At 52.0% G+C, this 25687-nt stretch overlaps 1 protein-coding gene across 1 annotated transcript; it reads right to left on the reverse strand.

Moving 5' to 3' along the window:
* Positions 1-1230: 1230 nt before the first annotated feature.
* Positions 1231-24915, reverse strand: LOC104693326 (tyrosine-protein phosphatase non-receptor type 11-like). Its single transcript, XM_039564054.1, has 16 exons — positions 24848-24915; positions 16701-16823; positions 11358-11552; positions 10040-10232; positions 9840-9959; positions 9423-9536; positions 8079-8175; positions 7485-7564; positions 6854-7009; positions 6227-6358; positions 4994-5148; positions 4577-4644; positions 3674-3825; positions 3332-3432; positions 2716-2811; positions 1231-2403 (listed from the first exon to the last, which is right to left on the reverse strand). Exons 1-15 carry the CDS (start codon positions 24859-24861, stop codon positions 2727-2729), a joined length of 1785 nt encoding a protein of 594 aa, XP_039419988.1. The 5' UTR covers positions 24862-24915; the 3' UTR covers positions 1231-2403; positions 2716-2726.
* Between the last annotated feature and the right edge of the window lie 772 nt (positions 24916-25687).

A 25687-nucleotide genomic window follows, 5' to 3' on the forward strand; every position in this document is an offset into this window, starting at 1 on the left:
AAACCCAGCAGAGCCTGGAGTCACCACATCACCAAACCTCCCCCAAACTTCTCGCTGCTGCCAAAAAATTCCATGTTTGTTTTTTTTTTTTGGACAGCTTTTCCTTCCTCATCTTCCAAAGTGTCAGTACTGGGACCAGGCCAGTGGCTGACATTCCTTTTTATTGAACCAGGGATGTGCCAGTGATTCCCAGAGAATTCCTGGTGATGCTGGCTCCCAATTCCATGTTTTTATGCAGTATTGTGTGCAAGGACCACACTGGGATGGATTAAATTATGTTTTCTACAATTCAAGGTGTCCCTGTGTGGAATGACTCCCTGTTATCCCTTTCCCCTTGCAATTCCAGCTGCATTCCCAGGTCACTGTGAGCCTGCAGCTTTATCCTGAAAATTCACACTTTCTCCCGTTGTCCCAACTGAGAATTCCCTCTGTGCTTCCCTAATTTAACCTGGAAAATGAGAAGCTGCAAAACCTCTTCACCTTTCCCAGCTGATTGATGCTTCCAGTCTCCTTTTCCAGCAAGAAAAAAAAATCTAATCTGGGATAAAAAAGGGCTGAAGGAATGGCAGGAGTAGCTTGAGTTGGTGCTTTGTGGAATTTTTGTGGAAAAATTGGGCAGGTGTCAGCCACAGAAATGGCTCCAGGCACTGGAAAATCCCCTGCCAAAATCCCTGGGCTTGCCAGGAATCCTGAGGGGTATCATCCCACCCATTCCCTGTGCTTCCCAAGGAAAGGGAGCATTCCCAGCACCAAATTCAGTGGGAAAAGGAACTCACCGAGGCTTCAGCTGGAGAAGGCACTTCCATTTTTCCTCAATAATTTGGGATCAGCCCAAATCCCTGGGAAGGATTTATCATTCCATCTTCATCAGCACCTCCCTCTGAGGAGACCAGGGGAGAGGGAAGGAACAATCCCAGCCTCACCAAATCCATCTTCCCATGGAAAAGGGGCTGTGGTGTTCTCACAATTCCAACAATTCCCAGTTTTCCATCACAGCATCCTCAGGGATGTTGTGTCTCTGCACATTCCCAGCTTTCCACGTCCTTGGAAATAAAGGCTGGAGGTTCAGCTCAACCTCCCACTCCTGGAGAGTCCAGGGAAGGGGGAAAAGGAGGGAAAACAAATCCCTGGACAACAGAATTCGGCCATGGGGACATCCAGGATGTGGCATGGGGAAAAAACCCATCCCAAAACCCAACCTACTTCAAAGAAATGGGAAAAAAAACCCCCTTGGGAATATCTGACATTTATTAAAAGTGCAATAAAAACAAACAGTTCTGACCCTGGGAGCAGGGAGAGGGAAAATCAGCCAGGAATTCCAGCCCAGGGATGTGGGGGGTGTCCAGCCCTTGGCTTTGGCACTGACATCCCACAAATGCGAGCTCCATCCCATTCCAGGGATGCAGGAGGGATTCAGCACCAGCCCTGGGGCTGCTCTGGGGCTTCAGGCTGCACTTCAGACCCCAAAACTGCTCTGGGGGTTCAGGATTGGCCCTCAGACCCCAAAACTGCTCTGGGGGTTCAGGCACTGAATTTCAAACCCTAAAGCTGCTCTGGGGGTTCAGGCACTGAATTTCAAACCCTAAAACTGCTCTGGGGGTTCAGGATTGGCCCTCAGACCCCAAAACTGCTCTGGGGGTTCAGGATTGGCCCTCAGACCCCAAAACTGCTCTGGGGGTTCAGGCACTGAATTTCAAACCCTAAAACTGCTCTGGGGGTTCAGGATTGGCCCTCAGACCCAAAACTGCTCTGGGGGTTCAGGGACTGAATTTCAAACCCTAAAACTGCTCTGGGGGTTTAGGATTGGCCCTCAGACCCCAAAACTGCTCTGGGAGTTCAGGCACTGGGACCCAAACCCAAAACCACTCTGGGGGTTCCAGCTCTGGATTTCTGACCCCAAAACTGCTCTGGGGGTTCAGGATTGGATTTCAGCCCCAAAACTGCTCCAGGATTTGGGCTAAAATCCCACTTGGAGCTCTGAAATGCTGGACCTGAGGAGCGCACGGAGTTTCCCAACATTTTACTAAATCCCTGAGTGGAAAACCCTGGGAAAGCTCGGAAGCAAAAAGCTGTTCCTGTTCCTTTCAACAGCTCGAGTGTAAAAAATACGGATTTAAATTAAAATAATAATTAATAATAATTAAAAAAAAAAACCAACAACAACAAAACAACCCTGAAGCTGAGCTTGGATGCTCCAATCCACGTCCAGAGGCACTTCCATATAAATATCAACCTGCAGATCCTTTGGGAGAAGATCCTTCTCAGGAATAAATTAGGATAAGGCAGATTCCCAGGTGGGTTCTTCCCTCCTGGCCAGATCCAAGGGGTTGGGGAAGGCAAGGCAGGCAAAGAAATCGTCCTCGGCTGCAGAACTTGGGAAGAGTGGATGTAAACCTGGAATTCCTGCATTCCAGAGGGAGGAGGAAGAAGAGGGAAGGGTTAGGAGTGGGAGGGAAGTGCAGGGATGGGGTTCCAGAGCTGATATTCCCAGGGAGGGAATTGTCTCCTGCTTTTTTGCACTCCCAGCAAAGCCTCATTCCCAGAATCCCTCAAAAAACAGAATTCCCCCCTCCCTGTGGAGATCCCATTCCCTTTCTCCCACATTTTGAAGCTCCATCCCACTCTGGGATGCGCCCAGGTGGTGCCAGCAGGGTGGTACCACCCGAATCCATCCACATTCCCACATTCCCACCTGGATATCCCTGCCCAGCTCACCTGAAGCTCCGCTACCGCCCGGAGCTGCTCGTTCCCGGAACCTTTGGGCTCTGGATGTTGAGGTTCTCGTAGACAGAAGCAGAATCCTCCTCCAGCCTGTCCAGGAGCAAAGCCCTGGCATTCCCAGCCTCCCCACTCCAGAGCTTTTCCCAGAGGGATGAAGTGGGAATGGCCCTGACCTCGTGGATGAGGCAACAGCAGCTCCCACTGCTCCCATTCCCTGTTTCCCCTCCCTCCTTGGGAGTGGAGCCTGTAAATGACACTTCCTCCCACTCCATCCCCCTCTCAGATATCCCATTCCTTAGGGAAAGGGAAAAAACCACCATTTGGGATCATTTATCCCTGCTCTTGTCAGGAATTCCCATTCCTCAGCCCACGTTCCCCTTCCACAAGGATGCAAATCCACCTCTCCCCACCCTTGTCTCATCTTCCTTCGGATTTTGCTGGAAAAGTGACAGAGTTTCCCTCTCCAGCTGATTTTTCAGAGCCAAGGGCGTTATTCCCTAAAAGTCAGGATCCATTTCCTCCCCTCCTTTCCCACACTATATCCAGCAATTGCTCAGGATGGGATTCAGGGCTGGAAAAGGGAAAAATCCTGGGGAAACCCTGAGCTTACCCAGGCTGGCTCCGTGGGGCTGGGGGCTGCCCTTTGGCTCTGCCCTTTTCCACGGCAGAGTATCCAATGTTCAGGTAATCCCGTTCTTTCCTTTTATTCCTCTGGAAGAGAAAGCAAAGCCAAACAAATCCCACTGGAAACAGGTCCAAACCAAACTTCCCGAGATCCCAAAAGCTTCCCAAGATCCCAAATGCCAGAGGGGGATGATTTTTGTGTGTTCAGGAGATGCTCAAGGACGTGGCGGCGATCGATCCCAGCTTGGACTTTGCCGATTTTAACGATCCTGGAATGAATTCCAGGGAGAAGGTGGGAGTGGCTTTTTCCAAGGAATCCAGGGCTCACCTGCTCCTCTTCCAGCCTTTTCTGCTCGGCCTCGATGAACTGCTGCACTGCCATGTAAACGAACTTGTACTGAGCCTCCGTCTGCACCATGCCCGAGCGCTGCCTCCGCACCATCTGGATCGTCTTGGGAATGTCGATGTCGCAGTCCAGACCTGCCCAAATCCCACGGGATCACGGTTTGGGAATGGGAATTCACCTGGGAAAGTGTTTTCCCATGGCAGCTCTGGGAGCTCTCAGGATGTGGGTGCACACAGTGATGGTGCAGCACTGGGATATTGGGAATATTGTGGAAGGATTTGGGGAATCTCGGTGTCCAAGAGGATTTTTTTAGCCCTGCCAGAGGATAAAAATGGACTGGGAATGGTCATGGAGTGGGAATTCACCTGGAAAGTTGTTTGGGAGCTCTCAGGATCTGGCTGCTGTGAAGCCCTGGGATATTGGGAATATTGTGAAAGGATTTGGGTAATCTCTGTGTCCATAAGAGGATTTTTTATCCCTATCTGGGAATATTGTGGAAGGATTTGGGGAATCTCGGTGTCCAAGAGGATTTTTTGATCCCTGCCAGAGGATAAAAATGGGAATGGCTGAGGTAGGATTGCTTAGAGCAGGAGGAGGATAAGGGAATTGGGTCTGTCCTGCAGCAACTTCCTTCAAATCCAGAATTCCCACCCTTGGGAAGTTCCTGGAATAGGCACAACCCCTGCTGCCTCAGGACTCCTGGAGCAGACCCCAGGATTCCACAGAGAATTCCACAACTTCCAGGAAAGGGTGACAAAACCCTTCCACAGAGAAGAATTTGGGGGATTCCTTTTGAAATCTTGGCCCTGCTGATGCCACCAGGAGACTCCCTGGAGGTGCTGGAAGCAGCTCCCTTTCCAGAGGGCCAGGGATAGGGAAACACACCTTGCCTGTGGATTATATCCACCAGGATATCGATCACTATGATGGTGCCTGTGCGTCCGATGCCAGCACTGGGAAGAGAAAAGGGAAAAAAATCACTGTGGGAAGAAACATTCCCAGATTTAGTGCAGCTCCCAAACTCCTCCAGGTGCCTGGATTTGGCATGGATGGTGGGAGATCCAGAGCCAAGGATCCAGGGTATTATTCCCTAAAAGTCAGGATCCATTTCCTCCTCTCCTTTCCAAGGAGAATCCTTAGGAAATCAGAATTTGTGAGGCTGCAGGAGAATTACCGACTCCAAACCGGGGCTGCTTTTCCCTGCAGAAGGGCTGGGATTTCCCAGGTGTGTTTTTATCCCCCAAATTTGGGTGGAACACAGCAAAAGAGGGATAATTCCATGAGTATCCCAGTGCTCCATACCTGCAGTGCACAACGATGGGCCCCGAGCCCGGAATGCTGCGCTGGGCCTGGTTCACCTGCTCCAGGAAGCTCAGGACGCCCCCGGGCTCGTTGGGAACGCCGTGGTCGGGCCAGCTGAAGTACTGGTAGTGCCTCACCAGCCGTGGGAGCTCGTCCTGCAGGGGGGAGCCAATCCCATGGAAATCATCCTCAGGGATCTGCTTCCAGAGGGGATTCACCTTCTCCGCTCAGGGATCTCCTCCTTCCCTCCTCAGGGACCTCCTCCTTCCCTCCTCAGGGATCTCCTCCTTCTCTCCTCAGGGACCTCCTCCTTCCCTCCTCAGGGACCTCCTCCTTCCCTCCTCAGGGACCTCCTCCTTCCCTCCTCAGGGATCTCCTTCCAGGGGGGATTCACTTTCCCTCCTCAGGGATCTCCTTCCAGGGGGGATTCACTTTCCCTCCTCAGGGATCTCCTCCTTCCCTCCTCAGGGATCTCCTCCTTCCCTCCTCAGGGACCTCCTCCTTCCCTCCTCAGGGACCTCCTTCCACAGGGGATTCACCTTTCCTCCTCAGGGATCTCCTCCTTCTCTCCTCAGGGATCTCCTTCCAGGGGGGATTCATCTTCCCCACTCAGGGATCTCCTCCTTCCCCGCTCAGGGACCTCCTTCCAGGGGGGATTCACCTTCCCTCCTCAGGGATCTCCTCCTTCCCCCCTCAGGGATCTCCTCCTGGGGGATTCACCTTCCCTGCTCAGGGATCTCCTTCCAGGGGGGATTCACTTTCCCTCCTCAGGGATCTCCTCCTGGGGGATTTCATTTTCCCTGCTCAAGGGTCTCCACTTTCCCTGCTCAGGGATCTCCATCCAGAGGGGATTCACTTTCCCTGCTCAGGGATCTCTTTCTGGGAGGTTTCACCTTCCCTAGTCAGGAATCTCCACGTTCCCTACTCAGGGATTTCCTCCTGGGAGGTTTCACCTTTCCTGCTCAGGGATCTCCTTCCAAGGGTTTCCCCCTTCCCTGCTCAGGGATTTCCTCCTGGGATGCTTCGCTTTCCCTGCTCAGGGAATCTCCTTCCAGGGGCTTCCCCTTCCCTACTCAGGGATCTCCTGGGATGCTTCCCCTTCCTTCATTCTCCTCCAGCTCATTCCCAGTACCCCAAAACTCCACCAGGGTGACTTTTCAGTGGGCAAACCCAGCAGGGGAAGCTCCAGAGCCCCCTCCCTGCGGATGCCAGCCCGTTCCTGGCCGGACTCACCCTGTCTGGCCGCAGGATCTCCAGCTCCCGCAGGAGGTAGCCCTGGGCCTCGCGCTCGCTCACGTGGCGCACTCGGATGGCCCCGAATTCCTTGGAGCAGCCCTTGTCCGGCCAGTACCGGAAGCATTTGTTCTGCAGGGACACCAGGGAGGGGATCCTCAGCCAAAATTGGGGAGCTGGAGGGGGATCTGAGCCCCTGGGATCTGGAGGGGGCAGCTCCAGCAGGGAGGTGTTCCCTGTGAACTGGGATGAACTGGGAAGGGCCGTTCCTATGGGAAGTATCCCTGTGGGAATCTTTTGGGGAGAGCTTCTGGTGTGTAACGGGGGCTCCCAAAGCTCGAGAGGGATTTTTCACAGGGGATGGAGTGACAGGACGAGGGGGAGTGGGCTCACGCTGACAAGGAGCAGGTTTAGGTCAGATATTGGGAAGAAATTCTTGGCTCTGAGGGTGAAGAGGTTATTCCATGGATATCCCATCCCTGGGAATGTCCAGGGCGGGGCTTGGAGCAGCCTGGGATTGTGGAAGGTGCCTGTGCCCATGGTGGGAGTGGGATGGGGTGGGATGGGGTGGGATGGGCTTTAAATTCCTTCCAGCCCCAACCCATTCCACGATTCCCTGCAGCTCACCCGGCCCCTCTCCACCTCCCTGGTGGTCATGACGATGACGTGGGAGTTCTCCTGGTGCACCATGGCCCAGAAGTCGTTGACGGTGCCCTGCAGGCAGCCCTGGGTGGCGATGTAGACCTTGCAGTGCTCCGAGCTCCTCCCGTCCTCGGGGATGCTCTGAGAGACGGGAAAAACCCACCTTCAGCATTCCCAAACTTCCTGATGCCCTAAATCCTCCTCCAGTCTCAGCACCAGCCTCACCAGAGCTGTCAGCAAATGCTCTGCCAGCCTCTCCAGGGGCATTCGTGCTGCTGGATAACGTCCCTGTGCCACAGAGCCTTCCCAAAAGGTGGATGGGGCTGGAATGAAGCCGCCTTCGTGGCTTCCCAAAGGATGGGGTGTAAATTCCAGAGCTGCCTTGCTGGAAATGCAGCTGCAGGCAGCTCTTGGCTGACAGATTGAATCCCAATGCCAATTTAATCCCACTTTTGATAATTTTCCATCACGGAAAGGCTCTGGGAATGGGTCAGGAAAGGAGGGGATGGAGATAAACTGAGATCCTTTGGGATCCCCAAAAAACCCCAGATTTGGGCTGATCCTGAGAGTTTATTCCCTCAGATTTCCCACCTGGGGGATTCCCTTCCCCAAATACCTTGATGTAGTTGGCGTTGATGTAATCGGAGCCGGGCACGGCCCCGTCCACATCCCGGAGCGTCACCCTCGTGGTGTCAACTGTGGGACAGGAGTGACACTGGGGTCACACAGGGGGCTGGGGTCACACAGAGGGGGCTGGGGTCACACAGAGGGGGCTGGGGTCACACTGGGGTCACACAGAGGGGGCTGGGGTCACACAGAGGGGGCTGGGGTCACACTGGGGTCACACAGGGGGGCTGGGGTGACCCTAACCCTAAACCCAAAATCCCACCCTGCGCCTGATTATTGATTCCAGCCTTTATCCCTGCACAGCCACCCCAAATTCGCAGCCTGGACATCCCTGGGAGCGTTGTCCAGACACCCCAGGAGCTCTGGCAGCCTTGGGGCTGTGCCCATTCCACCCTAAACCCACCCTGGCTCAGCTCCACTTGAGCTCTGAAGCGTTTTTGGATTCAGGGAACAATTTCCCAGTTCCCAGGATAAAAAAGGGGATGGAGAACACCACGACTGGACCATTCCACCTCCTCCCACCCCATCAAAAGCTGCAGGAATTGGGATCTAAACCCCAAAGCAGTTTCCGGTGGTTCCTTACAGGGCAGGATGTTCTTGTAGCGGTTCTTGGCCTTGTTCTCCGGCCGCTGTCCCTCTTTCCTGGGATACAGGAGCTTGCATTCCTGCTGCTGCAGCATCTGTGGGGACAGCAGAGGGGAAAAGCTGTGCCTGAGGCAAAGGAAAATCTCCTTGGAATTGCCAGTCCTGGGAAGAGCTGGCAGGAAGGGAGAGGGAGCCGAGAAGCAGCTTGAGGAGAGAGTTCATGGGGGGAGAAAGGACAAATTCCTGCAGGGAATAACGGGAGGAACTGCCTGGGAAAGGAGTTCTGAAAGGAGCATGGAAAACAGGGAAAAGGAGCAGGAATTAACATGGAAAACAGGGAAAAGGAGCAGGAATTAACACAGAAAACAGGGAAAAGAGCAGGAATTAAATCAGTTAACAGAAAACAGGGAAAAGGGCAGGAATTAACACAGAAAACGGAAAAGAGCAGGAATTAACATAGAAAATGGGGAAAAGAACAGGAATTAAATCAGGTAACAGGAAACAGGGAAAAGAGCAGGAATTAACACAGGAAACAGAAAACGGAAAAGAGCAGGAATTAACATAGAAAATGGGGAAAAGAACAGGAATTAAATCAGTTAACAGAAAATAGGGAAAAGGGCAGGAATTAACACAGAAAACGGAAAAGAGCAGGAATTAACATAGAAAATGGGGAAAAGAACAGGAATTAAATCAGTTAACAGGAAACAGGGAAAAGAGCAGGAATTAACACAGAAAACAGGGAAAAGGAGCAGGAATTAACACAGAAAACAGGGAAAAGGAACAGGAATTAAATTAGTTAACAGAAAACAGGGAAAAGAGCAGGAATTAACACCAAAAATAGGGAAAAGGAGCAGGAATTAACACAGGAAACAGGAAAAAGGAGCAGGAATTAACACAGAAAACAGGGAAAAGGGCAGGAATTAAATCAGAAAACAGGGAAAAGGAGCAGGAATTAAATCAGAAAACAGGGAAAAGGAGCAGGAATGAACTCAGCTAACACAGAAAACAGGGAAAAGGAGAAGCAGTGCTGAGCAAAGAGTGCTGGGAAAAAAGGAGCAGCAATTAACATGGAAAACAGGGAAAAGGAGTAGGAATTAAATCAGTTAACAGAAAACAGGGAAAAGAGCAGGAATTAAATCAGTTAACAGAAAACAGGGAAAAGGAGCAGGAATTAACACAGGAAACAGGGAAAAGGAGCAGCAATGAACTCAGCCAACACAGAAAACAGGGAAAAGGAGAAGCAGTGCTGAGCAGAGAGCTGGAAAACCACGACATTCCCACCCAACCAGGATGTTCCTCACCCACAGGGATAACTGGGGAAGGATATGGGAGCATCCCATACCTCAAACTCTTCCCAGAATCCCTGCTTGGCCTTCTCACTGGGATCTGCCATTTTATTGAGCTCCCTCACCCTGTGCTCGATGTTGGCGGCGTTGATGCGGGTGGCGTTGAAGGGCTGGAAAATGGACACAAATCACTGCCAGCACCAGAAAATCAGGGAGTTTTCCCCTTGGAAAAAGCTGTTCCCAAATCCCTGGGGGTGTTTGCAGAGAAAATCAGGGAGTTTTCCCCTCGGAAAAAGCTGTTCCCAAATCCCTGGGGGTGTTTGCAGGAGCTGGGGTCATTCCTGCAGCTGCAGGAGCAGGGAGCAGCAGGATGAGGATTTGCTGGCAGTTCCCAAACCCAGTGATCCAAGCCCTCTCCTGGGAGTTTGGGTGAGCCCAGGAGGAGGCAGAATTCCCACAGGAGCAGGAATTACCTGCTTCAGGTGAACCACAGCTCCCGATTTCTCCACCATGGGGTTCTTCTTGTAGTGCTCCACCAGGTCCGTGAGGGTGTCGAACCTCTCTCCTCCGCCCACATCGTACTTCCCATCCAGCTGGGGGACAAACCCCCAAATCCAGGGTGATTTTGGGATTCCCAGCTCCCAGTGGGATCCCCTCCAAGCCCTATTCCCACCTGGAAGTGGATCATTACGTGGGTCACGTGTGGCTTTCGGTCGCCGCTCTCCGTCTTGTCCTCGCTGGTGAGCACGGACAGCACGAAGTCTCCGGGTTTGCTCTGGCTCTCCCTGACCAGGAAACTTCCCGGTTTTCCCTTCTCTGTCAGCAGCTTCTCCGCCTCCTTCCCGCTCAGGTGCCCGTGGTACCACCTGGGAGCAGCCACGGAGCCAAGGTCACCTCGGGAATGTCCCCAGACTGGGGCTGTGCTGGAAAACCATTCCCAACTCCCAGTGCCACTGGGGTTATTTTAGGAGAGGGTGGAGAGGTCCAGTCATGGTGTTCTCCGTCTCCTTTTTCCCCTGGTTCTTTCCTGGGAAACTGGGAAATTGTTCTCTGAATCCAGAGAAGGGGAAGCCAGGAATTTTCCTGACCAGGACACTTCCAGGTGCCTGTGGGAGCAGCCTCAGAGCCAAGGTCCCACCTGGGAGCAGCCTCGGAGCCAAGGTCCCCTTGGGAATGTCCCCAGGCCAGGGTTGGAAACCCATTCCCAACTCCCAATCCCACTGGGGTTATTAACCTGGGAATTCCTGGGAATGGCTTCTCCAGCATTATCCTTGGGGTTAAACACACAATAACCTGGGAATTCCCTGGAGGTTGCTTCTCCTGCTCCATCCTTGAGGTTGAACTCACAATAACCTGGGAATTCCCTGGGCATGGGTTTTCCAGCTCTATCCTTGGGGTTAAATTCACAATAACCTGGGAATTCCCTGGGCATGGGTTTTCCAGCTCTATCCTTGGGCTTAAACACACAATAACCTGGGAATTCCTGGGCATGGGTTTTCCAGTTCTATCCTTGGGGTTAAATTCACAATAACCTGGGAATTCCCTGGGCATGGGTTTTCCAGCTCTATCCTTGGGGTTAAATTCACAATAAGCTGGGAATTCCCTGGGGGTTGCTTCTCCTGCTCCATCCTTGAGGTTGAACTCACAATAACCTGGGAATTCCTGCTTGTGGCTTCTCCAGCATTATCCTTGGGCTTAAACACACAAAAATCCCTTTCAAACCATTCCACGATCCCCTGTTCCCTAAAAGCTGGAGAAAGCTCATCGGGATGTACTAGCACTGAGCAAGCAGCAGCTCCTGAGCCTTACCAGCTCCTGATCCCAGAATCCCTGAATTCCTTGGAGGCCAGAAAAGCCCTCCAAGACCACCAAACCCACCGAGCTCCACCTCCGCGCGCGGCCACACCGCATCATCCGAGGGACTCACGGACCCCAAACCTCACCAAATTCCAACCTCCCGCCCAGATCCAGCTGGGAATGCAGGGATTTACCTCTCGGAGGTGGGGTCCTGGCAGTTGAGGGGGTACTTGAGCTCGATGACGTTGCTGTTGCGCTCGCGGAGCAGGCCCTGCTGCTCGGTGTAGTGCTGCACCAGCTCGGCCAGGGTGGCGAATTTCTCGCCCCCGTAGAGGTCGTAGTAATCCCCCGTGTTCTGGATCTTGATGTGCGTCACCTCCTCGTTCCTCCTGGGCAGGGGAAGAGGTCAGGGAGCAGGGAAAAGCAATTCCAGCCTTCTGGAGAAGCAGCTAATCCTGGGGGAGGCTGGGGGAAATTGATGGCTGGAGACATTTGGGGGTGTGTGGGAAGGGCCTTGCCCTGCCCTGCAGCTCTCATCCCCACAGCCTCTATCCCATATCCCTGGAATTCCACCACCACACCCAGCCCTGGAACCCAAATCCAGCCCCAAAGTAGCCAAATTCCCAGAATTCCCACCTGGGGGAAAGGCCCAGGAAGGCCAAGGGGGATTTAAGGCCTAACACAGGGCAATCACATCTTGGTTTCCCTCCTCTTGGAATTTTATCCTCCCTCCTCTTGGAATTTTATCCTCCCTCCTCTTGGAATTTTATCCTCCCTCCTCTTGGAATTTTAATTTCCAGGAGTTGGTAGCTCCATGTGTGCTTTTCCATACCTTTTCTGTCTTTCTCTTCTTCTAATTCCCTCCTCTTGGAATTTTGGAGTAACTTAAAATTGAGCGGGAGGGAACAGGGAATCATTCGACTTTGCAAAGCTGCATGAAATTCCCAAATTAAAGCTTTGGGAAGTGTTTTGTGTGGATTTAATGCTGCCCTAAACCTTTTGCCAAAGTTCCTCTGATTTCCTAGGTTTCCTAGAGGCTTTTTTTTTGGGTGTTTAGACCTTTTGGGGAATTTCTTGTAGGGATTTTTCCCATCTAACACAGAGTAGGAACAGCCACTGCCTCCATCCCTGCTGCTCCAGAGGATTTTGCCAATGTAGGATCAGCAATCCCAGTTTGTTCTGGGATGTTTTATCTGGCACTGAGGAGATTTCCAGCTGGTCACAATTCAGTGACAGCTGAGCAGGGACAGGGACAGCATCTGGGGATGAACAGGGAAACACAGAAAAACGGGAAAAGCTGCAGCTGGATCCTGGAGAACAAGGCCTTGGAGACTGAACCCAGCCACCTGCAATAGGGGAAAGCGTGGGGTGGCACCTCTGGGTGGTCAAGGAGACAGGGACAGCTCCTCCTGGCACATCCCACTTGGCCTCCCACCCCAAATCCAGCTCTTCCACCCCAAATCCAGCTCTTCCACAGGCAGGGACCTCCAAATCTGCCAATATTTCCCTCCGTGGCTGGGGATGAAACCTGGCTGTGAAATGCCCATCCCATCCCAGTCCCGTGGCAATTCCTGTTCTCCCAGAGGACTGGCACTCCAAGAGCTGCTGCCACTCACGGATTCCAAGCACAATCTGGTTTTTCCCTGAGTTTCCAATGCTCCCTTTCCTTCCCAGCCCCATCCCAGCCCACAAAGGCTCCGTTCACAGCCCTGGCCCCGAGGCCTTGGAGCCCTCCAGGGCTGGAAATCAGGGAAATAATCGAGATCCTTTATCCCAGAGCCCTGGAGGTCACCCTGAACACAAAGCACATTGATCCATCCCCATTTCCTTCCCATTTTCTTCCAAGCTGGGCTGCACATCCCGGGAATGAAGCCTGGAATCCCTGGCAGGGGGAATAAAGCACAAAGGAGGTGCCCAAAGCCCTGAGCTGCTCTCAGAGCTGGGAGCAATCAGAGCTCATGAACAGCAAATCCCATATTTTTTTCAGGAGTTGCCTCCATTCCCTGCTCAACTCCTTCCCACTATCAGCACTGATATCCAGGAGAATTTTCCTGGATAAAATATTCCCACGTGGGAATTGCAGTCCATGCTGCAGTGCCTGCCTGCTTTAGAGCAGAAGCAGTAAAACAGGATTCACAAAACACCCCCAAACAGACCCTTTTTTGTTCCTAAAGGCAGAAGAACCACTTCAGAAATCCCAAATATCTTTGCTTGCTGTGGCCCCGGAAGGATTTTTTCCGTCCAGGCAGAGCTGAGGGCTCTGAGAAGCTGCAAAAAGCAGCTGAAAACACCTCAGAAGCAGAAAATTCTCCCTCAGGGTTTAGAAATGTCACTGAATGTTTGGTTAAATGAGAGTTTGGGGCTCTGTGAGAGAGCCCATCAGCACAATCCTAATCCCAAACTGAACGAGAGTAGGGTGAGATGGGATATTGGGATGAAATTCCTCCCTGGGAGCTGCTGGGATGGAATTTCCAGAGAGAAGCTGTGGCATCCCTGGAAGTGTCCCAGAGCACCCTGGGACAGTGGGAATTGTCCCTTGGGTGGAACAGGATGAGCTTGAAATCCCTTCCAACCCCAAACCATTCCCAGATCCTACAAAATCGCCCTCATTGCATTCCTAACCTGCATCCAGAGCGGGTTTGCACAGGACTTTTGGGAAAAGAAACGAAATAAAAGCCCTGGCAGCTCCAGGAATGCTCCGTGTTAATGGGGAAATCACTCCCAGGGCTGAGATCCACAGGGAATTCTCTTCCCAGCAGCTCTCTGTGCACATCCAGGAGCCAGGAGAGGATCTGTTCCCATAAAACACATCCCAATTATCAAATTAACAGCAGCTCTGAGGGGTGGCTCTCAGCTCCTGGCATTTGTGGTGGTCACGGGCCAAGCCCTGCTCAGGCCAACTCCCAGCGTTGCCTTTTCCTTGGTTCCAGCTTTTCCCTGGCTCTGGGAGAAGCTGCTCCTGGTTTTTTTTCAGGAATCATTCTCAATATTTGGGCTGTGCAAAGGAGCTCTGGCAGATCCAGGTGAGGAAAATCGGGAGAGCTGGAGAAATGGGGCATTCCCTGAGTGGGCTCCCACACTGCTGCCCCTGCAGCCCTCACTTTAAATGGATTTGGGATACAAATCACTCTTAAATTTGGGGATATTCCCTGGAAAAGCCAACTCACAACCAGGTCCCTGGAGGTAAAGAGATGTGACCTAGCAGAAAAGATAAGTGAGGATGTTTCTGCTCGCAATGGGCACAGAAATATTCCTCAGATCCTCCCAAAAATTCTGCTCCCAGCACCCAGAAGGGCTCCTAAATATTTATTTTGGGTAAATAAACACTAAAACACCTGCAGGGAAGCACACAAGTCACCTGTGGAATCAGCTGAGGTTACTACAGCTTTACTCACAGTGCCTGCTCCACCCCTACTCTGCACTGAAGCTGCCAGACCCCTTCCCTCCCTCCAAAGAAATGCCCCAAAAATTCAAATGAGCCCCGAAAAACCCCAATTTGCACCCATGGTTTGAGCACCTGCCAGCAGTGTGGGATCAGAGCTGAGGGAAGAGGAGGAGAGGGGAGGAAAAAAAGGAGGAGGGAGGGAAAAAAAGGGAAAGAGAAAGGAGCCCCAGAGCCTCAGGGCAAAGCTTTTCCTGATTCCTGCACTGCTGTTTCCTCTGGACACGCAGCAGGACGTGGGATGGAATTTGGGCAGCCCAAATCCCATCCTTTCCTGCATTTCCCTTTCCCTGCCTTTCCCAAGGCCTTGGAAGCAGCCTAAGGAGGGGTTTCAAAGGAGCAGGAAGAGGATTTATTGTTTGCTTGAAGGGACTTTCTCCTCCTGCCACCTCTATTTTCGGGACTTTCTCCGAGATATCCGAATTGTTTCCTCTGAAAGGCTTTGATTTCTCAGAAAGGAGGAAATGGAGAGGGGGAGAGCTGGCCAGTTCAGAGATAAAAACCCCTGGAAGAGCCCTGTCAGGATACAATTCCAGAGGGAATAATGACACATTGTTCATGTGTGCAACAGGGCCGGGGGGAAGGTGGCTGCCCAAGCTCTCAGCTCTCAGTTTTTATTCAATTTTCCAGAATTTATGCCCTTTTTGGGGCCATAATCAGCGGGGGAAATGAATGAAATAGAAGCAAAACTGGTGCAGCTTCAGCCAGATAAGCAGTGAGCACCTGCAAGGAAATTTTCCACGCCCAAAACTACAGAGCAACCCTCAAGCAGGGATTTGGGAGGTAAAATTTTTTAAAATAATGACAGAAAGGGGTAAAAAAATGACCTTTTTTGTAACCAAAAGCTCCACACAGTGCGTGGGCCACGTGAAATGTCCTTTCCTGGAAGGTGTCACCACTCTGGGGACATTTTTTGTCTCAGAACTGGGTCAGATTTTCCACTGCTGATGCTGCTCGGCTCTTAACTTGCATCTCGTCATTAATTAAGGGCATTAATTGGCTCCATTTGTAATCAAAATGTTATTAAACATAAAATGTTGAAGGAGGAGGAAGTGCTCCAACCTCCCTCTGAAAATGTGATTCTCCCTCCTTTCATTCCTCTCTTCTTTTTGTCCCAGAGAGAGCAGAAATGGGGGGAAAATAATAATAAAAAAGGGGGAAAAATGATAATAAAAAGGGGGGAAAATAATAACAAAAAGGGGGAAAAAATAATAATAACAAAAAGGGGAGGAAAATAATAATAACAAAAAGGGGAGGAAAATAATAATAACAAAAAGGGGAGGAAAATAATAATAACAAAAAGGGGAGGAAAATAATAACAAAAAAGGGGGAAAAATAATAACAAAAAGGGGGGAAAAATAATAACAAAAAGGGGGGAAAAATAATAACAAAAAGGGGGAAAAATAATAATAACAAAAAGGGGGAAAAATAATAATAACAAAAAGGGGGAAAAATAATAATAACAAAAAGGGGGAAAAATAATAACAAAAAGGTGGGAAAAATAATAACAAAAAGGTGGGAAAAATAATAACAAAAAAGGGGGAGAAATAATAACAAAAATGGGGGGGAATTAATAATAAAAAAGGGGGAAAAATAGTAACAGGAAGGGGAAAAATAGTAACAGGAAGGGGAAAAAATAATAACAGAAAAAGGGTAAAAAAATAACAGAAAAAGGGTAAAAAAATAATCACAGGAAGGGGGAAAAATAATAGCAGAAAGAGGGAAAGAAATAACAGAAAAAGGGGTAAAAAAATAACAGGAAAGGGGTAAAAAAATACAGAAAAGTGAAAGGAGTGAAAGGTGATCCAGCTCCTCCTCCCCTCCCTGGGATCCCTCACGGACACAGCGAACAAAGCCCAAAGCAGCCACTTTTAGGCCCTTTGGAATTTCAGGGAGGGGATTCATCCCTGCTGGCACTGAGCAGAAAACCGCGGGGCCGATGCTCTTCCCTGCCCTGGCATCAGCGTGGGATCACTGCCAGGAGCACAGGGATGGACAATCCAAGCTGGGACATTTGGGGGGCTTCTGGAGAGATCCTACAGTGATCCTTTTATTCCAAGGAATACCTGGAAAGCTCCATGCAGCTCCTCCTCACCTGACAGAGAGGGTGAAATCCCCGGGGTTGCTCTTGCTGGGCCGGGCCAGGAAGCTGCCATGGACACCCCTGGTCAGGAGGAGCTTCTCAGCCTCAATCCCGCTGATGTTGGGGTGGAACCACCTGGAAAATGCAAAAAGGGACACGGGAAATGAGGGATTCCTGCAGGCACGGAGCCCTGCCCGGCTCCTCACCCCCTGCCAGGGAGCAGGATGTGGGGAAAAGGGAAGTGGAGAGGGAAATGCAGAAATGGGGGCTGGGCAGGGTGGTTTCCACCCAAAAGCTGGGTTTAGGCAGGGATTAACTAAACGATGTTGCTAAGATCAGTTTTAGGACCCTGTCATCGAATTCCAGCTTCAATCCCATCCCTGGAGACAGGAGGGAGGTGCTGGCCAGAGCCTCAGGAAGAGCAGAGTGCACATCCAAACCCCAGGGAGAGCAGGAAAAGCACTCCAGGAGTTTTTTCCTTCCAGAAACAGGAGCAGGCACCACCCTCCTGGCAGGGACCTGGAGCAGCCACTTCCATTTCCAGGCTCTGGAGCCTCAGCTGGCATTAATTGTTAATTAATATAAATTCACATCTGACACAAGCAGGAGTCTGCACTCAGCCACTCCCGGTGATTCAGCCCTTTTTATCTCAATTATTCCAGTCCACGCTTGCCCCTGGCACAAATCCCTCTTCCCATTCATTCCCCTCCTGGAAAAGCAGCAGCACATTCAGGATCTGGCACAGAAAAAGGTGGTTCAGGTGTCCAAAGCAAAGATTTTGCCCAGGAAATTCAAGTTTGTTCAATGTGGGTGACAACGGAACAGGCAGGAATCACTGCAGGGGCGAGTGGCACGAAAAATTCCTGTCAGGAACAGCAGCCAGGGAAGGGGAGGAATCATCAGCAGGGCACAAAAAGCATCGCCAGGACACAAAAAACCCTCGTCAGGAGACAAAAAAACATCACTAGGGCACAAAAAGCATCATCAGGACATGAAAAGCCCCGTCAGGACATGAAAAGCATCGTCGGGGCACAAAAATACCTCACCAGGGTGCCCAAAAAACCATCGCAAGGACTCAAAAAGCATCACCAGGACACAAAAATACCTCACAGGAACACACAAAAATCATCACCAGGGCACAAAAAAACCATCACCATGACCCAAAAATCCCCTGTGCAGACAGGAAGGACACACAGAACCAGAGCACAGAGGCCCCAGAGCGTGAGGGTGTGACCGGGGTGTCCCACAGGGGCTCAGAGGTGGCACCTGCAGCAGGAAATTCCCAGTGGGGCTCTCCCTGAGGACTTTTTTCCACGTTCTCCCCGTTAAAAAGGTGCAGCCCAGGCCCTCGAGGTGGTTTGGATGCCTCAGCCCCGAAGGAGTGGGAGATTGGCAATTTTTTGCCTTCGTTTTTCAAATGTTCTGATTTAATTCCCTCAATCCAACTGTTGAAATCCCCCTTTTCTACTCACTGCGCTCCACTTTAACCTCAGCCTTTCCCACTGCTCTCCAAAGCCCTAAAAGTAGGGAAAAAATCCTTTAAAACTCCCTCTAATCAATGCAATTACCAGCCTGTGCATTACAGATGATTTTATTCTCATCAAACAATTTAAAATTCAATTGCAGGCCCAGCTGGAGCATTAAATCACCACCCCAAAAAGCAGCCCAGGTGTTGTGTGAGTGCCAGGCTTCCTCCTGGGGCAAAAAAAAAAAAAGGGTTTTTTGAGCTTTTTTAGCTGCTTTGCTCTGGTCCAGTGGAGCAGAACAACCCCAGAGAGAGCAGAACCGGAGGAGCTGTTGAGATGCAGCGAGAGGAATGAGGGTGGTGCAGGAGTTTGGGATGCTCTGGAGGTAAAGGAGAATGTAAAATACCAATATTTCCATCCTCTGAATCCCTGGGAGTGCTGCAGGGCCAGGGAAGGAGGGAACAAATACTGAAGGAAAGCTCCTCTTTCCACTCAAACAGAGCCCCAAGGCCTCAAACGAGGCCTCAGCCACAGCCCAAACCTTGCCCTGGCTCCATTCCCGGTTTTCCCAGTTTTCCTCAGCCCTCACCCCTCCCAGCCTGGCCAAGGGATCGTTCCCCACCCCATTCCCTGCTCCAGCAGAGCCTTTCCCAGCTCTCACCCCACAAAACCTCATTGCCCTGCAGTTTGGGCCCCACAGAGCCCTCAGCATCTCCCACACCTCCCCGCTGATCCAATATCGTCATTTCTTCCACTTTTTTGCTACAAATCCCACCCAGGGGTGCCTGAGCACCCCCCAAAATCAGGATGTGGAACCCCACGAGGGATTTCTCAGCACATACAAGGACGCTCAGGTGGAGCAGAGGTAAAAATCGAGTAACATCGTGCCGGAGCAGGGATCGCCTCTGCCGGGCTGCAGCAGCACCGAAACTCCCAGGAATTCATTCCTTAATCCCAGCACCCCCTTTCCCAGCACAAGCAGCACCCAGAGGGAATTTTGTAACTGGAGAACCACGCAGGGAATTCACCAGTGATGCTGAGGAGCCCAGTAAATCCCAGTTTCCACCCCTGAAACTCCCAGCCCTCCCTGATGTGCTCCCGTTCTGCCCAAGCGTCGCCTCCCTGTGCCACCCCACAACCTCCCCGCTCGGTCCCCTCGGTTTTTCCCCCCTTCTCAGAGCAATCAAATGAACGAAAAACGCAATTCAGAAACACAGAGAGAGAGCAGCTCCTACCTCACCATCCCCGGGCACGCCTCAGGGGCTCCCAAATCCACGGAAAACCACGGGGGAACCCCAAAAATCTGGAGGGGGGCAGAGCTGCTTTAGGATGCAGGAGGAAATTTGCTGCTTCCTGCGGACATCGAGCATCCCCCAGGGGCGAGTTTCCTTGGGATTCCCTGGGTTTCCTTGGTGTTTTGGGGGGTTTTTTGGTTGGGTTTTTTTTTTTTTTTTTTTGGGTACGGTGGCAGCAAAGTTTTTAAGCGAGGTGGCAGCGAGTTGTTGCCCCAAAAAGCAGCTCGTGGTGGCAGGGACAGGGGTGGGGACAAGAAAAGGAAGCTCCGGGTCTCTTATCTCGGTCTCAGAGCTGTGAGCTGAGCGCTGAGGAGGGGACAGGAGGTGACAGCAGCTCCTGGGGCTGGGGGAAAAGGAGAAAGAACCTAAAAACCACTCCTGCAACCAGCACTTCTCATCCCTGGAACACGAGGGGGACGTGGATTTCTCCTGAGATTATCCAGCTTTTCCAAGGAGCAAACCATGCCAGGAATAAAATCCTCTCTCTCGTGTCATTCCAGAGCTGAAACGCTGAAAACCAAGGAAGAGCTGAGCTGGGATGTGCTGATGCAGCTGTCCCCCAATCCTCCGGGGGTTTCCTAAAACATCCCGGCTTCCCTGGTGGCTTTTTGGGGTTTTAGTTTCGGTTTGCAGGGCCCTCCCTTCGCTCCCCTGAGCGGGGATCCAGCCCTTCCCTCTGCTCTGGGAGGATTTGGGAGGGGAGATAGAGGGGTTTTGGGGACACAGGGATTTTGGAAGGGGACACAGGGATTTTAGGGACACAGGGATTTTGGAGGGGGACACTGGGATTTTTGGAACACGGATTTTGGGGGGACACAGGGATTTTTAGGGGGGACACAGGGATTTTGGAGAGGGACACAGGGATTTTTTGGGGACACTGGGATTTTTTTGGGGCACACAGGGATTTTAGGAACACAGGGATTTTGGGGAGACACAGAGATTTTGGAGGGGGACACAGAGATTTTGGAGGGGGACACAGAGATTTTGGAGGACACAGGGATTTTGGGGGACACTGGGATTTTGGGGGGGATATAGAGGGATTTTGGGGGGACGCGGATTTTGGAGGGGGATACAGGGATTTTAGGGACACAGGAATTTTGGGGGGGATAGAGGGATTTTGGGGACACTGGGATTTTGGAGGGGAACACAGGGATTTTTTAGAGACACGGGGATTTTGGGGAGACACTGGGATTTTAGGGGCACAGGGATTTTTGGGGGGGATAGAGGGGTTTTGGGGACACAGGGATTTTGGAGGGGGACACAGGGATTTTTTTGGGACACACAGGGATTTTGGGGGGACACACAGGCAGAACCCATGTCCCCAGCCCTGCAAGAAGCCAAAAGTGACCGAGGACAACCCCAAACTTCCAAACCCAGCCCCTCTCGTGGCTCGGCCAGTCCCAGGAAATTTGGGATCATCCCAGCCCTACTGATCCAGTATCTCCCTCCTGCCTAATCCTGCCCGTGCCTACTCTTCTTATTAAAACAATAATAAAATTAACGATGTTAAAAACCCCACATGAAAACCACACAAACCCTATTTTTAGGATGATGCCAAGGGCAGCAAAATCCCAGAGGGGCTTTGAGCAGCCACCAGGCTGTGAGCAGGTTCCTCCTCAAATCCCAATTCATTCATTCATTCATTGACTAATTAATGAAATCCCTGGCTGAGGGAACAAGGCTGGAGCATCCCAGCTCATCCCACTTGGCACCGGTGCCAGAGAGAGGCCGGGATGTTCCTGCAGGGTCATCCCTGCCCTGTGAACCCTCTGTGCCCCAGGAATCCTCAAATCCCGGGATTATATAACCCTGAGGAGCTAATTAAAAACCAGGAGTGTTATTCCGGCCCTGGGCAGGGTGACAGGACCAAAAATACGGGACAAAAATCCCAGAGAAAAAATTCCCGTCCCCTTTGAAGGGTGGCCAGGGCTATTTTTGAACCTGGCTGCAGCGGGAAAAACTGGAGAAGGGGGGGGGGAAGAAATTCCGTGGTTATAATTAGAATTTATAATTAGAATTTAATCAGGGATTCCAGAGGCTGCTGGGAATATTTTGGGAGGGTGGGAGGAAGCAGGAGCAGCAAACAAATAAATAAACACCTCCCAGAACAAATCAGATCCGATGCAGGGATGCTGCTCCAGGAATTTTTTGTTGCTTGGGAATCAAATCTTTGTCACCTTCCCACCCTCTGGAAACCTCCCATGGCCAAAGGACACATCCCAAGGGGTAAAGAGTCACAATTATCCCAATTTTTGAGGTGTTTGGAGCTGGAGGAGGTTCCCAATTCCTGTCCTGGGGGTAATTCCATGATTATTTATCCCGGAGGGAACATCTCCAGGGGATGTTGCTGCTGCTCACTTGGGTTTTCCTTCTTAACGTTTAAAACACCTTAAAATCCCCTTCCTTTGGGAAGTGCCTTTCCCTGCTGCCGGGGGTTTCCTCCCAGCACAGCAAATCCCAAATCCACAATCCCAATTCCCTTGGGAAGAGGGGGAGAGGCAGCAGCCACAACAAGGATCCGGTGGGATCCTCTCCACATGGAATATCCCCCCCTCATGGAACATCCCATCAACAAAATATCCCATAAAATATCCCATCAACAAAATACCCCACACACGGAATATCCCAGACACAGAATACACGGAACATCTCATCCATGGAATATTCCACACATGGAATATCCTGGAATATCCCTCACACAGAACATCCCATCGACAAAATATCCCATAAAATATCCCATTAACAAAATACCCCACACAGAGAATATCCCAGGCGTGGAATATCCCACACATGGAATGTCCCGGAATTTCCCAGACACGGAATATCCCACACAATCCCACACACGGAACATCTCACCCACGGAATATTCCACACATGGAATATCCTGGAATATCCCTCACACAGAACATCCCATCAACAAAGTATCCCATAAAATATCCCATTAACAAAATATCCCACACACGGAATATCCCAGGCGTGGAATATCCCACACAATCCTGTACATGGAATATCTCACCCACGGAATATTCCACACACGGAATATCCTGGAATACCCCTCACACAGAACATCCCATTAACAAAATATCCCATAAAATATCCCATCAACAAAATATCCCATAAAATATCCCATTAACAAAATATCCCATCAAATATCCCATTAACAAAATATCCCACACACGGAATGTCCCAGAATATCCCATCCACAAAATATCCCCCCCCAGAATATTCCATCCCTGGATGGGACTTGGAGCACCCTGGGACAGTCAAGGTGTCCCTGGATGAGTTTAAATCCCTTCCATCCCAGACCATTCCACGATTCCATGAATTTTCCTACAAGGAACAGCCCCCTACTCCTCTGAGCCCCCCCAAATCCTGCCACTCCCAGTCCCAATTCCCAAAAAACCCCGGAGAGATCCTTTTCCTGCAGCTGGATCCTTCCCACCTGCCCGGGACACCGGGACAGCCACGGGAATTCCAACAGCCCAGGAGGGAATTCCAGGATTCCAGGTCCATCCCTGCCCCTGGCAAAGAAGATTTGAGATCAAACTGCAGCCACAGGAGAAAAATCCACATCCAGGAAGTCCCAGTTCCTGATTTCCAGCCCTGGCTCATGCCAAGAATTTCCTGCTTCCCTCGGATCCGTGCAGGAAGCAGCTCTGGGATGTGATCCCACACATTTCCTGGAGCTGGGAATGGCACTGAAGGAACCATTTTCCATTTTCCATCCCTCCCCAGGGCGCTGCTTTTGCTCCAAAGCCCCGAAATGAAACATTTTTTTACTGCAGGGAAAGAGTTCATTCATCCTTAAAGAACTTGGGAATGTTTCTTCCCATCAAATATCCCGGAGTGTGAGGCTGGGAATGGGGATTGGGGTGGAAATACAAACGGCAGGGTTTGGGAGATGAAGTTTTTAGGGATTGGGAAGCCCAAGGGATGAGGGTCAGGGATGCTGTGGAGGCAGGGATGGAGAATGGGAAATCAGGGATAAATCAGGGATAAATCAGAGGAAAATCAGGGGAAAATCATGGGAAAATTAGGGATAAATCAGGGAAAATCAGAGATAAATCAGGGGTAAATCAGGGATAAATCAGGGGTAAATCAGGGGAAAATCAGGGGAAAATCAGAGGAAAATCAGAGGAAAATCAGGGATAAATTAGAGGAAAATCAGGGATAAATCACGGGAAAATCAGGGATAAACCAGGGATAAATCAGTGACCCGGGACAGGAAAGCTCCCAGCTCCGGGTTCCCACTCCCAGGACCCTCTGGAGGGGGACCAGGTTTGCTCCTGGGGTCACAAAGGCCCTGGAAGAGATTTCCCAGAGGAAAAACCGGGAAAAAAACCCAGCTAAAATGTGGCTGCCCCATCCTTGGAAGTGTCCCAGGCCAGGCTGGGATAGGGGAATGTGTTGGGGTTGGAGCTGGATGGGCTTTAAGGACCCTTCCAACCCAAATCCAGGATTGGGAGAATCCCAAATCCAGCCTGGGATTCCCTGAAGTCCTTGACAGAAATGGGAACACTGGTGGCATTATCCCCAAAACCTGGAAATTCGCTCCCTTCACTCCCAGCGTCACATTCCAGCCACAGCATCCCAGGAAAAACAGCTGGAAAGCAAATTCCCTCCCCAGGGCTTTCCAGGTCATCCTGAGGTGGGAAAGGACAGCCAGGAATCCCCCAAAAGCCCCGAACCGGCTCGAGGAAACCCCCCTGGAATGCAGCAACACGGAGGGAAAACCCCATCCCTTGGATATCCATCCATCCCTTTGGAAAGCACGGCCGGGAAGGAGAAGCGGGCAGGGAATGATGATCCCAAGTGCCCCCGGCTCCTGCCACAACCGAGGAAACGAAAGAACAGATGCTCCAAAGTCTCTTTTTTCCCCCAGCTCGCGGCCCACGAGGAGATTCCCAGGAATTTTGGGAGCTCGGTGCCGCTCTGGCGGCCCCGCTCCAGCATCCCGAGCCTGTGGGATGGGATGCTTGGAGCTTCCTGAGGTTTTTGGGTGCTCCGGGGAGAAACCGCCGGGGTTGCGACTTCAGCACGGCCACCGAGCCCCGAGCGGCGACACCGGGAACACCAGGAATACCGGGAATACCGGGAACACCAGGCACCGACCGGCACACGGATAACACGGGTACACCGGGAATACCGGGAATATCAGGAACACCGGGAACACGGGCACCACGGAACCGACCCTGCCGGGGGAGCGGGGGCAGCTCCGAGCCGGTGCCAGCGGTGCCCGGGGGCCGCTGGTGCGGGACGCGCTCGCCGCGGGTCGGGACGGGATAAATTGGGATGGGATGGGATGGGATGGGATGGGATGGGATGGGATGGGATGGGATGGGATGGGATGGGATGGGATGGGATGGAGTGTCCGGCTGGGTGCGGGCTCGCTCCTCACCTGCGGGAGGTCATGGCTCGGTCCCGCTCCCGGCGCCGCTCCCGCCGCGACTGCCCCGCTCCGCGCCCGGCGGGCGCTGGGCCCGGCCCGGCGGGGAAACCCCTCCCTGTGACGCGAGGGAATCCCCGCCCTCCGCCCCGCCCGCATCCCGAGCGCCCATCCCTGAATCCCGAGTACCCATCCCTGAATCCCGAGTGCCCACCCCCGCAGCCTCCGACCCATCCCGGTGCCCGAGCGCCCACCCCAAAATCCTGAGCGCTCATCCCCGCAGCTTCCATCCCATCCCCGAATCCTGAGCACCCATCCCCGCAGCCTCCAACGCATTCCCGGCTCCCTGAAGTCCTTCCCCGTCCAGCCCCGCGTGTTCCCGGTATCCAGCTCCATCCCACGCGGGGCTCGGCAGCACCGGAGAGTTCCCATTATGAACGGAGTCATGGAATTGTTAGCGTTGGGAAAGACCCCATAAAAGACAGAAATCCTCCCAAAGAAATGTCCCGAATCTGGCACCTCCCACGAATCCTGGGTGAGACAACAAAGCCAGCTGTCCAAGAGGGAATAAAAACCAGGACACAGCCACTGACACCCCCCCAGTGTCCCCAGCGGGTCAAAAATAGCAGGTTTGGAACTATAAAAAGCCCCAGCGGATTCTGTGTCCATTCGGGGAATCCCCAGGGAGCTGCCGGGGCAGGAGCCAGCTCATTCCTCAGGGATGAGGGCTTGGAGGGTGGCACAGCTTCCCTGGATCGCTCCCGGGCCAAATAACAACCCTGGCAATGGTGCCCCCTGTCCTGCCCTTCCTGGTGTTCCTGGCACTGAGATTCCCAGTCCTGGGAGCTTCTC

The sequence above is a fragment of the Corvus cornix genome, chromosome 21 (assembly GCF_000738735.6).
Source record: "Corvus cornix cornix isolate S_Up_H32 chromosome 21, ASM73873v5, whole genome shotgun sequence".
NCBI lineage: Eukaryota > Metazoa > Chordata > Aves > Passeriformes > Corvidae > Corvus > Corvus cornix.

What these genes read in the sequence shown, in the direction of transcription:
- LOC104693326 (XM_039564054.1), bottom strand. An exon ending in CTGTGGTTCACCTGAAGCAG is followed by an intron (nt 9,537 to 9,839) that starts GTAATTCCTGCT and finishes TCCATTTTCCAG; the next exon opens with CCCTTCAACGCCACCCGCAT. An exon ending in GCCCCACGGAGCCAGCCTGG is followed by an intron (nt 2,812 to 3,331) that starts GTAAGCTCAGGG and finishes GCTCCTGGACAG; the next exon opens with GCTGGAGGAGGATTCTGCTT.